General features: G+C 42.5%; 1 protein-coding gene across 2 annotated transcripts in view; it reads left to right on the top strand.

The window, feature by feature from the left end:
• astn1 (astrotactin 1) overlaps positions 1-13,584 on the top strand; it is a 299,205-nt gene that overhangs the window by 275,889 nt on the left and 9,732 nt on the right. For both annotated transcript variants that reach the window (XM_084008564.1, XM_084008565.1), the window contains 3 exons: positions 6,707-6,842; positions 9,302-9,402; positions 11,122-11,305. In XM_084008564.1, coding sequence (XP_083864690.1) covers positions 6,707-6,842; positions 9,302-9,402; positions 11,122-11,305 — 421 coding nt within the window. The remainder of the gene's footprint in view (positions 1-6,706; positions 6,843-9,301; positions 9,403-11,121; positions 11,306-13,584) is intronic.

Below are 13,584 nucleotides of genomic sequence, written 5' to 3'. Positions count from 1 at the left end.
GAAGGTTGGTGTGTCAATTCAGCGAAATGTGACAAAGTGTGATGGAAACAGGATTACAGAATAGAGCAGGTGACTTGAAATGAAAGCCAGCCCTCCTGCTGTGTGTTTTCCCGTCCTGCAGTCCCTGCTAGGCGGAGTCCATCAGTGCTACTGGGAGCAACTGGCCAGTCTCCCAGGAGGATTTAAGATGTGGCTCGTTCCAGTCCGCAGGCTCTCACTTCCTCAGCTTCTATAGCAGAGTGTTTTTGGTTGGTTGGCTTTCGGCCGTGTTGTCTCTAGTTTTAGGATTTGCACCGTTCACCACATAAAGCACTCATCCACTCACTGACAGACTGGTAACACTAAATAACACACCTCATAACCGTACTATGATTTATGGGTTATTGTATGTTTGGCTAATAAACTAGGAACACATTTCAGATTAAATGTTTGTCTCTGCCGACTTTGTCATGGCAGCTAGCGGGGTCTCGACAGTTTCCGACATCCCATTATTCAAAAATCCAAATAGTCTGAAAAAGGCCCAATTGTCCAGCAGCCCATTATTCCAAAAAACAAATGCCCATTACTGTGAAGGCCCATTGCTCCAGTGTGTGTGTGTGTGTGGAATACATGTGTATGTAACATTATTTAATATTGATTTTTGTTTGAAGATTATCTTCAGTTTCCAGCATAATTTATGAGGATGATAAATAACTTAGTTATTAGCAAATATTATGAACGTGCTGCACCTTAAATCTCTCGACTTTTTTTTTTTTTTTTTTTTTAGTTTCTATGCGTGCGCCCGGCCCTGCATTCTCATTCCCTTTTGCTTTCCCGTCTTTAATTTACGAGGTAATTTTCATCAATACAAGAACACAGGTGCAAACAGTTATGCAGTTATACTTAGCAAGTGGAAAGGGATTTGACGATGAGGGGAAAGTCTGGCAAATGCAATGCAAGTTTAGGGACAGGACAAAAGTTAGTCTTGAACAGGTAACGTGATCCGCACCTCCACGTATAATGTATGTAAGTAATGACATTCCTTGCCTTGAAAAGAACAGAAATATTGGAGCCCCATTCACACTGTTTCGGCATGCGGGGAAATCCCAAGTGTGTCTGAAACTGCCATCTACAGTTACGGTTGCTAAGCTTATGGTCAGACAGTGGGGTTCGAGGGATGGGTTTATTGTGTGGTCAATTACTATTATTATGTACTATATTGGATTTATTTTAATGGAACAAATATAATAATCGTAGCCAAAATAATCCAGAGCAGTCAACCGCAGCTCCGCATGAAAACCCTGCAGTCTGACTGTGGCATGCATGAAAGTGCAATTTCACGGATGTTTGTCTTGTTTCCAAAGGGTTTGTGGGTTTGAAAAATCTGTGCAAAAAAAAAAGTAGATCAGTGCCTGAAGCCGTACATTTTAAATAATCGTCATTTTACGTCTATAGCATACTTTTAGTTCCGCGTTCGCAGCATCTCCCGAAGTAGAAATCTCTGATGCCCACCCAGGAACGATCAGGATAGAATGTCCTGCCTCCAGCAGATTTACTGATTTCCCTAAAAAGACAGATTTACAACACTTCCCAACTGAACCTTAAACGGGTCTATGAATGTCATCCGGATGAGCCGGTCGGCCCCGGCCTGTGTGGTAGAAATAAAATGCAGGATCATGTTCCTCCAACGCTGGGACAGCACAGTCTGTTACACCAACCAAGAGAAAATACATTTCAATGTGTTTTGAAATATCTGAGCTTATTTTCCTCTCGCCAACAGGCACGTCCAAGATGGGATAAATCACCAGACCTTTATTTTCCTTTTTAATTCAGAGTGTCATTCAGCTGCCGTTTTGCCAGAATCTGTAACAATATATAAAAGACAAATTTCTTCCTCGTTTTTTTTTTAAAAACCTCACTAAAGATTAAGATTATCAGGATTTTTGATAGATAAATGCATTGGAACTGATGCCATGACAAGAAAAGGCTTTTTATTTTTTTTTGCTCACAGTAAATCACGGATCTCCTTTTTCTAAAAGTTGAAGTGTTCTCCTGGAGGCTTACGCCGTCTCTTCAGAGGATGTGAAATCATCAAAACCCTGCAGGAGACCAGTTTGCAACCCGGGCAGAGATTCCTGATGCTAAAAAGGCTGAGGAATGAAGCCAATAAATTAAGGTATCGACGCGAGAGCAGAATTCTTCACATACTGTTTTCTGGAGAAATTTTGAGAAGTTCATAGTAACTCTTACCGGCTCGCCAAGTCAGCAGCCGGTGCACTTTTGCTCTGATTTACTTCCAGAATCAATTTCTTTTTTATTCTTTTTTTTTTAAAGCTGTCTCTCAGCAATCAACACACCAGAGAAACATTGTGTTTCTCTAGTATATATATATATATATCTTTTTTTTTTATTGTCATATCCATAAATGCCATGGCAGCACACAGCGTCTCTTCTGACTGAGATATTTGTTAGACTCGAGTTAGGTGCACTTTCTGTTCTTCTGGCCAGCAGGCCACCCACATAAAGCATTCCTCTCGTCATGACAGTGCCTAGCGGGGTTCCCCGAACTGTTTTCACTGGGCAGGGTACCGCGGTTCTTGCTGCTTCAGGTGGTTGAGAGGAGACTGGCAGGAAAGATGAGATTGACGGGAAAGATTGGACAGATAAAGAGCGGATGGCAGCTCTTTGAACCCACAGAGTAATATCGGTATGCGCCTCAGTCCGCCACAGTGATCCAAAAGGGCTCGGAGGTTTTTTTTCCCTATATTCAGACACCCGTATCTGCACAAACGCTGGCTTTTTTTTTAATGAGCTTATGACTTTGTGTTTGAGCGAGGGCTTGTTAAAAGGTTCGTGAACAGTTTGTTTTCGAGCCAGTCTCCACCTCCTGCACAAGTTTACAACATGTGAGAAAGGCAGTTTGGGAGTGAGAGCAGAAGGGGGGATGTGAGTCTGTGAAAATGGATCACCCATGTGTACTTGGCTAACAACTTTTTAATCACAGTCCATTTGACACTGCCAAAAGGCAAAATACATGCCTTGACATCAGTGATTGAGGTGAGGCCAAACGTGAAATATGGTTCGAGAGAGTAATATAATGGGCTTTCTGGACAGAAGGTAGAATTCCTGTGTATCACAACTTGGGGTCTTGTGTTTGTAGCCTTGGCCATCGTTTTTGGTTAACTTTGCACTCAGCGAATTTCTGAGATCATGGAGTCCACCGACGCTGCAGCGACGTGGTCCAAAAGAACAGGAAATATGAGAGGTCAAGGCAAATGCTGTTGGTCAAAGGTGAACCAGGAGACAGGTCTGGAAACTGTGATGGATGTTTACAACATTTCGGGGTCGGGTTGCAATTTGATTGCTCGCCTTTGTTTTGTCTTCCAAATAAATGTGGCTCATCTGGGTTTATTCCCGTCACATCAGAGTCGTCTCGTTGCCTCGTTCAGCAATTCACTTGATATTGATAGTTTACAGAAGGATAGCTTCAACTAGGAAAGTAAGACCTACGTTTTATTAAAGCACAGCTATCCTTACTTTCTAAAAATCTTGAAAACTTCTGACACCCAAGGGCAAAGGCGTCAATCAATAAAGTTGTGTCGAGCGGACATATTTAATACCAACACTTATTGTACAACAACAAAGCAAACAAGCAGCTCATGGTAGATCCAGTCCTTTCGTTATTACCTTTCACAATAAAAGCTCTCCCCAGAGGGAACTCAAATACACACACATAATACTGGTAAACAACTAACCCGGTGGCCTTCAAGTAACACGAAAGCTCTCTGTAAAGCCAGTGTTTGGTTTGTCCACTCTGGGCTACGGTAGAAACATGGCGGTGAAGAGGATTGGCTCCCCATGTAGATGTGAAGGGCTCATTCTTAGCTACGAAACTTTACAGGAACAGAGTTGTTCCTTCATTTCATCGTTGGTTCACTTTTCTACTGCAGGTGTAAATTCTTTATCTTTTAACGGCTGAATCAATGTGGCATCCTGGGTATATCCTTCAAACACATATTGATCTGGTTCTGTTTGCTTCTATCTGAAATGGTTTTTAGTTTTTCCAAAACAAATTAGATCATATTTATGCACATAGCTTCATTAGTGACAGTGTGGGCTCCATGTTAGCTCTGGTAGCTTGAGGAAGTAGCAGCAGAGGGGGCGGGGCTTACAGCGAAGAGTCAATTGTCCAAGAGAGGAGATCATGATGTATAGTGGAACATCAATTTGATTATAAATGTAGTTATTGAGATATTGGAGTTAGTTTCTGGCTCCAAATGACGTCAAAATCTCATAATCTCAAGTATAAATATGCTGTATATACTCATACAGTCTCTGGTTATGGTAAACAACCAGCTTTGTTGGGTAGATCTGTTGTGTTCAATATGTAGAAAGATCCAGTAGAGCCAGCTGACTCATTAAAGCCCTGTTCCAAAAGCATGTTGTTCTGCTCCAGTGGTCATGAGGTGACTTCAAAGCAATAGGCAGCCAGGAAATAGGCACAGGAAATTGTTTAACCCCTCTCTGTCCTGTGTTTGTCTTGCTCTCCGCTGCAGCAGAAAGGGAAAGTAATAATAAAAAGCTCCGGGCTGTTTTCTCCTATTTTTCCAGCCACAAAAGAAAATTGAGTTTGTTCCATGAATGGTTGAGAAAAGAGAGTACATCCATTCTGAGTTACTCCTAGAGTGTTTTTATTAGAGTTTTAAGTGTGTTTTGGTTAGCCTCGCGAAGGCCCCGCGGCATGAGACGGTTGTGGTAAACGCCACCGGTGCAAAATACGGTAGTCGGCGTATTCACGACTCCTCAGACGGACCGTAGCGGTGCACGAAGATCGATGTGAGTTCAGCTTGGTCGGACATTGAGAGAAATAAGTCCACATATTTCCAAACTTGCAGCGAGGTTTCAAACACACTTTCCTTTTTATACACCTCCTTACACACTAGAAAGACCTTCCCACCGCCGTTTGCAATTAATATGCTAAGTGGTGCGAAGCCTCACAATGTCACTTTTCATTTACATCTCCACCACTGTTTATATCTTTCACCTGCGTGTCAGCCTCAGCGCTGGGTAAACACCCCTGTCTGACAGCTGCTGCACACTCTCTCTCTCTCTCTCTCTCTCCCTCCCCTCATGACTCCGTGGCACTCGGCCTACTGTTTACCAGCTGGTGCCACGGGCCAGGCGTTCCACAGGGAAGACATAGGTGACCACCTCAGAGCATCCATCGCTCACACATGCACATATTAAACAAAAAACACACACACACAAAAAAAGACATCACATATAAGCAGGCGCACGGCGAGGGGAAGCTCTCGTCGGAGGGGGAAGGCGGGCGCAGGTGACCACCTCGGGGCTTCCATCGCTTCACACACATGTTGTATAAATACACACAGACAGGCGCTGCTTGTGTAGCGGAGGGTCACAGATGACCACCCCAGAGCACCCATCACTTCACACACACACACACACACACACAGACTTGGCTTTTCCAAGCAAAGGGTTTTTCCCCTTTCCAGTGAAACACACACCTCAGTGGCCAAATGCCCTTTTGACGTACGCAGTGCCAGCTGGGAAAACATAGCTAGCTGCATGTGTCACTACCAGCCATGGGCAGCAGGAAAGAAGCCCTAAAGAGGAGGAGGAGGAAGAGGAGGAGGAGGAGGTGGGGGTCAGAGGGTTGCTTCTCTCTCGGTGAATACAGGTGTTGGTACGGTCAAAACGCGGAGGATGGACAACCTTCTTTAAGAGTGAAATTTGGTGTTGATCCAGACTCGTGAATCCCGCGGAGCCTTGGCTGGGGATGTCACATATAAAACCAACCTCACGCCACAGGCATCACCTCTATCTGGGAGTGCCTGGGCGGCTGCTGTTGGTGTTGTTGCGACTAAGTTAATAATGTGCCTGGTACAGATGAATTGAAAGATTGCAACATGTGTGGCTGCATCCTCTGCAAGATGAACAGGGGTTTGTACTGCTGGCTTTTTTAGGCAAATTCATTTTATTTCATTTACACTGTTTTTGTCATTGGTAGGTAATGCTGAAAGTTTGAAAAAAAATCCTTTTTTAATCATGTTGCACAACCTGAAATGTGTGCGTGTGTTTTTTTTAAAGGCCTTAACACCTATTTTTAATGTGTGCGATGGCGTCTGTTGTTTTTATAACCTTGTAAATGACGTCAAGGCTTTATTTAGGCGTCAAGACAGTTGCAGACAGGGATTATGCAAAAGGTGGGGGAGGTTAGACCGAGAGCTACGAGACTTGCTGGGGTAGAGTGGGTGCACAGTGAATGAGTAATGCTCTTCTCCCTCAGCATAGACTGTCAAGGTGCCCTTGAACATCCACGTGCAACGTTAAACCGGATGACCTGATGAATCATTGTTACAGCGAACGCACTTTTCTTTTAATCTCAGAGAACATCAAACTTATCGACCAAGTATGTTTGAGTTTGTCCTTTTTTTTCCTCAGCAGGTGTTCTTATGGATTCTTGATCCGATCATTCAGTTAAAAGCATCTCGTTGTTACACATGTTGACATTTGTGTCATTTTCACTAATCAATGACAGATCTGAGCTTAAAGTGGAGACGGAATAGGAAAAAAAACTAAACAACCAACTAATAATAATATTAAGACATCTATCCATCAGTCATTCTGAAACTTTTAGCGACAAGGGTGGTGTGTGTAGAAATGCAAAGGATTCTGATTGATTTTGACTTTCTCTCTGCGGCAGAAACGATTCTGAGCTTCGTGGATGACATCCTGTCTGGGGCCAGGTCTCCCTGTGTCATGTTAGGGGACATCCCCAACCTGCTGTCCTCCTCCATCAGCATGATCATCCGCTGCCTGGAGCCCGACAGCACATACATGTAAGTCCCGTTTCTTTCTCCCTGATCAACAAACAAACTTGTATGTGTTTAGCATTTAGAAACAGTGTTCTATTTCTATACAAAATCACTGTAAATGTTTGAGTATTGTGTTCTTTAAATTTAAATTGAATATACTCAAAAATAAATCCACATGCATACTGAAAATAACAGTTGCTTTTCGAGTGTGCCGCTGCTAAGAAATAGTTATCCCACAATGCATCGCACAGAGGAAATGGAGGAGCTGCTCACAGCTGGCAAACATTGGAGTAATTGCGAATGTGGTGAGACAGCTCCAGCAATACCGTCGAGAACAAACAAGAGATCATCTTTGGAAAATATTTGCTTGTCTCTTTGCGTCATTCAAAGTCACAGTTTGATTGACGTCCCATGTTGCACTAATTTCCTGTCAGAGTAAAACGGAAAAGTGTGCTGATGTTCTCTGTGCACATAATGAGGCAGGCAGATGTGTGGCTTATCCAACGGTATTTATTGAGCATTGTGGTGTCCATGTATACACCATGTTAACATGTGTAAAGTAGGCCTATATCAAATGGTAAACACATCAAAATGACCTTTTTCGGGTATATATATTTCAAGAATTGTGTCTTAAACGTGTACAAAATTAAAATTATAAAAATAACTATTTCACTTAATCAGCTCTCCTTCTGTTGTAACTTGGTATCCAACCCACTTAGCGGTTTTGCAGCGTTGCTAAATGGAATCATCGCGCTGCTCAAACAATACGAAGTCGCTACGAGGGGCTTGCATAGGCTAACTAAATTCCAAACACTTACACATATCTTTTCAGTCACATTAAACCAACAGATTCTGCATGAAGCGACCCATTAATATATAAAGATTTGATGCCTTCTTAATAAACACTGTAGCTAGCGTAGCTAAGTTAGCACAAAGTTAGCAGTGGAAATGATGTACTGTAGCTAGCCTAGCTAAGTTAGCAGTGTAAATGCTGTACTGTAGCTAGCCTAGCTAAGTTAGCAGTGGAAATGCTGAACTGTAGCTAGCCTAGCTAAGTTAGCAGTTGAAATGCTGTACTGTAGCTAGCCTAGCTAAGTTAGCAGTGTAAATGCTGTACTGTAGCTAGCCTAGCTTTTCCATCAACTGTGCCTTTTTGACCAGGTCAAAAACAGGCCAAGTCAGAAGTTCATGACCACAATATATTTCCCACATGTATTCATAGTGCAGAGAGAGAGTTTATTTCTGTACTAACCACTAAATAAGTGTGCTGGGTGTGACACGTTTAAGATAATTCAGGGTTATTTCAGAGCCATCGGTATTAAAATAGGGTTTCATCTAGTCAAGTAGAATCAGGACTTTGAATTTGGGTCATTTTAAGTTTTGAATAATTGATATCTAAAATATAAATTGTAGTCACCACGAAGATATAAAAAATAAAAATAATAAGAACATTTGACTCCATGTTACAGTAAAATAGTTCTTTATTCTGTCTGTGTTTGCCTGGATTAGGAAGTTAAACAATGTGATGCAGTAACCAAGATGTTGAGGGCGCGTACACACACACACACACACCAGATGCTCTCATACACATGCTGACACTTATCTCACAGACAGCCTGCCAGGAGGGAAGCCGCACACTTTGTACAGAGGAAAAGAAGCAGATTAAGGTGGAGAGGAAGAAATGGAGAAGCAGTGGCAAAAAGTTTGGGGTGGAGAAACAAAAAAGGGGGGGGGGGGAGGGGTGAGTGAGAAAAAAAGAAGAAAAAAAAGATCAAGAGGGAAAACAATTTGGATGTATGTGGGCTGAGAGAGCAGCGACACATGCCCTTTTAATCCCAGCATCAGCGGGGGCTCCTGTCTGGCAGCCCATTCGTCTCTCCGAGCCGAGGCGTCGCCTCTCCCTTCGGGGCGCTGCACACGCTCTATACCTTCTACACAGGCAGAGCACCTTACAAGGCTCCAGATTGGGGGGGAATGTATTGTGCAAGTAGATGTACGCACACGCCGTTATGTAAGCATGACACAGAAAACATACTCAGCAGCTGCATGGAAACAGTTGAGACAAAAGGTTTATAGTCTCTTGCGTGACATCAAGTCTCTCTTTTCATTGAAGTGTGCATCTGTGAATTTTAGATTTTGTTTTTAATCTGTTTCCACAATTGAGTAAAATCTTTATGATGTGTTATATCCTTCTTCTTGTTTTAATCTTTGGTGCTGCAGGTGGATGCAGTTTGTGGTTTGCTCACTAGGTGGAGATATTCCTTCAGTGTAGTGACAGGTTATTCGCCCTGTGAAGACGTGCTTGTTGTGCCAGACTGGCACATAGATCATGCAATTCCAAACCTTTTTTCCATTTAACTGAATTGCACAAAACAATGACGTGACGTTGCTGCAGCGGATTCATTAAACTCCAATTGCCGGGATGTGACGAAAGATGTTTTTTTGCCATAATCATCACTTCCCCCGTGTGTTTATGTGTCCAGGTTCCGGCTGTGGGCAGTAGACAACACAGGGCGCCGTTCCAGTCCGAGTGAGGTCACCATCAAAACGCCGTGTCCAACCGTGGATGACGTCAAAGCACAAGGTGAGGAGAGAAGAGTGAAGCGGGGTGAATCACTCTCGGCAGCAATCACAGGTGGATTAAAGGGGATATAGTTAGTCAGACGTGAAACTGGGGAGGTGATGTTTCTATTTGTTTTCATGAACCAAATATAGGATTATTAAGCATTAACTCAAAAGAAAGACATTTGTTCTTTCTGTTTCAAGACCTCACAAAACAGATGTTAAAGATCTGTTCATAGACGGAAGTCCCACAGAGAGTTGGGACCGTTTATGGACACTGCAAACTACAATTCCATGAGGATATTGACCATGAAAATAATGTTAATCCATTCAGTCAAAAATTCAAGTAAAATCTTTTCTGTAACAGTGATTCATAGCTAAGATGTTATTGCAGATCCTGCTGCTGATTTGAGTTGACCATTGCAAAGAAAAAAAATGTTATACTACCAGCTTTCATTGTTGATTTGAATGCCTGGAAGTACATGAATGGCGTGGAATACAATCCATCCACTCTGTTTTGAATATGTTTTATTGGCATTATTAAATGGGACAGGTGGATAAGTTCCTTACCTGGATGAAAAAAAACAATCTCACATTTGAAGACAATCTTCAACATCTTTGGTTTTAGATGGTTGTACTAAAGATTTATTCTTTTTGAAATGTTAATAATATGATATGCATGAAGAATGACATCTGTCATGTTAATCGAAATTTACAAACCGGGGTTGCGGTAGAAAAAGAAAAAGGAGACAGCATCACATTTCCACTACTGGAGACAATCTCAATTTTCCCTATTGTTCAAAAGAAATTCTGGTGTGGTGGAGTATTTAAAGTTCTCCCTCAGCAGGACATCAAATCCAAAGCAACTATTTTAATAATCAAATAAAGCTAGTGGGGGTAAGGTATCTTGGAAAAAATGATGTAATATTTGTTGAAAATTCACTTTAAATCCCGAAAGCAATCAATAAATCAGATGCACTGATTGAATGAAATAAAAAGATCAGGACTGTTATAAGCCGGTCCAACCATTCCATCCCCACTCTGCCTGTGCACTTAGTCCCCCACCAAGCTGCTAGCGTGACAGCTGTGAGTACTAACAACAGCCATATCGGTTGTTTTAACCCATAAGGATTGTTTTGGGGGAGTGGCTTCGGGTGGCTGTCAGTGTTGCGACATCCTCGCTAGATTTTGCAATTTTTGGAGAGCTGCTCGCTACTTTCATTGGATAAGGACTTGGCAACACTCGACTGGGTTTACTGGTTGGATTATTTTACAAATGTAGCATTCTCTTGCTGGTTTCTCTGATGCCTTCCCATCATCGAAGAAATCTTCCAATTACGTCCAGTTCCAGCTTGTCAAGCTGGGACTATGCAACAACTTCTGGTTCTGAAAAGTGAAGCCCATACTGGCGTGTCGTAAACTTTCATTCTGTCTGCTGGCCATCAGGGGGCGACTCCTCTTGTTGCTAAAAGAAGTCTGATGGTATAGATGTGCATAACAATATTACCCTACTTCTAATTCTTACCCGTCGCTGCTCCAAATATGGTCACTTCCTTTGACTGGTTGCAACATTTCTGAACTCGAGGTTTCAAAGCCGTATTCCACAAACCAATGGGTGACGTCACCATGACTACACCCACTTCTTATATACAGTATATGGCTGTGATGGTTAAACTGAATATCTCAGTCTGTATCTGTATCAGCATTTTTGTTTGACCTGTGATCGTGTTTGTCCTTCCAGAAATAGCCGATAAGATCTACAACCTGTTTAACGGTTACACCAGTGGGAAGGAGCAGCAGACGGCCTACAACACTCTGATGGACCTGGGCGCTCCCACGCTGCACCGCGTGCTCTACCACTACAACCACCGCTACGAGAGCTTCGGAGAATTCACCTGGAGGTGTGAGGACGAGCTGGGACCCAGGTAGGACCGTCACAACGTCAGATTTTCACTACGCGGCAAAAAAAATAGAAATAGAACTGAAACTATAGAGAATTGGAAAAAAGTTTCTTTCGGCCCCTTTTATTTGAGATTTGTCTGCCTAAAACAAAGCAAAATGCTCTGAGCTCTGAAAGCAAGGCAGAGAAAAAAGGATGTCTAATTTTTAGTCGAAATAGATTGGATATCGTATAAGCAGTCTTGCTTCTGGAATTTTTTTTTTTTTTTTTGTGAGATTGTCAAATGCTTGGAATTCCCTTTGCATTTGTTTTGATATGTTAACTCCAATGCATTCCTTTCAGTAAATCGATCATCCACTTTCAGGCCAGTTTATCAGAGAGTCCCAACAATATGACTGGGCCTGAGTCCTTCGCTCTGCCCTGAGTCAGACTTTTACAGAATACCAAAGGACTGAGCCATTTTAACAATGTGTTGACTGCAATCAGTCTCTCAAATTGCAGTGTGTGCGTGTGCCTACTCCATTTATGAGTTGCCCTCCCACCAAGAAAGTGCAATCTGTCGTACTGAACTTCGAACAATAACAGTACTGCCTGGCTGAACGTTTCTGAGAGTCTGGCTCGGTTCGGCGTGAACACCACTTTATGGTGCAATTTAAGCACACGGTCCTTTTCAGAAATGAAGTAGTCACCAGCAATTTTAAATATTATAGGTGGGAAAACCCAGACACTGGTTTAGCTGTTTAAACACACGGCAGATTTGGTGCTGGTTGTGTGAAACTTTCAACGTCCTAACGGCAATCCGTAGACCTCACAATCCCAAATACTTGTAGAAGACGGGCTGTGACTCAGCAAGTTAGAGCGGGTGGTTCACTCATTGGAAGATCGCTGGGTCGATCTCTGGCTCCTCCAGTCCACATGTCAAGATGGCAAGATAATGAGGCCCAATTTGCTCCTCAAGTGTGCCATTCGGTATCTAGATGGGCAGGTTGGCAGCCTGATCAGTGGATGAATGTGTGTGTGAGAAGGCTGGCATGTAGTGTCGAGTGCTATGAGTGGTCAAAAAGCATATCAATGTACCCTTCCTACATGTGCGCTGATGAAATTACAACTTGTATCACTAAAGCTGCCTGAGTCTAAGTCTAAAAGTTAGGAATTCTGAAAAAGACTTAAATCATGAATGAATTTGTAGTATTTATAGTATTTTATTTTGAGCCAATCCCACACACATACACCGTCCTGCTGGAAGGACTCGTCGTGCACCGAATGTGTCGTCTCTTCTGAATGATATCCATAGTGAAGCTGGTGTGATTTTTGAATACTTGCATTCTCTCTACTGGCCATCAGGGGGTGACTCCTATGGTTGCAAAAAGAAGTCTGATTGTATAGAAGTCAGTGAGAAAATGATCCTTTTCTCTCTGGATTTATTACCTCAGTAAACATTGTTTATGTTCTCAATCTCTACTTTCAAGTCTTCTTCAATCCAGCAGGATGTTCATTTAAGAAATTATGGGTCAATGAGTCAAATAGACCATAAAGCACAGTTTGCTTTAGGGCGGGGCTACCTTGGGATTGACAGCTCACTACTACAGGTGTTTTCGTCTTGCAAACCACAAACCAATGGGTGACGTTAGTTAAGTACGTCTTAAAATAAGTCAACACTGAGTTTCACATGGGACATGAACAACGAACTACTGGGTGAAAGTCCAACATCCTTCCTACCTGGACGTTAGAGAGGTCCCCAGTTAACTATGCAAATAAAATAGGCCGCAATAAGCTGCTTGCAAATGCAACCAATACAGCCATTTTTGTTCTGATATAGTCGGCCTGTTCTTTTCTTTTCCACATAATTCCCACTTCTGTTCTGAAGTTAAACGGTACTTTTATAATAAATCTTACAACCTAAACACTCACAAAAGTAATCATCAGTATATAGCCAAAGCATTTCCTGCGGCCATTTTTCAATGAAAATTGTTAGACTTACAAACACATCGTACGGTGGCTCACAGACGAATCTCCATGGTATCAGCCCATCCAGAGCCTGGCTGTGTTGGATTCTTGTTTTGATTCTTAAAGGTGGGCAGATGTTCTGCTCCCAGCTTCCAACGTGTCTTTGATTGCAGGCGCTTGTTTGTGTGAATTACAGTTGCGAGGGGAATTCATTTAAAGTGACTGGGGAGCCGAGTGAGCTTAACCTCTGTGAAATCACCAGGGCCATTTATTAACCCGCAACCAGGGAGGGCCCAAAACATACCCCCAAAACTACGGATAAGTATCCATAATGTTTTATAAACAAAGCCATGTGTC

This window comes from Eutrigla gurnardus (genome assembly GCF_963514095.1).
Source record: "Eutrigla gurnardus genome assembly, chromosome: 4".
In the NCBI taxonomy this organism is placed as follows: domain Eukaryota; kingdom Metazoa; phylum Chordata; class Actinopteri; order Perciformes; family Triglidae; genus Eutrigla; species Eutrigla gurnardus.
The sequence above is the reverse complement of the archived record's forward strand: the minus strand, read 5'-3'. Positions and strand labels throughout refer to the sequence as shown.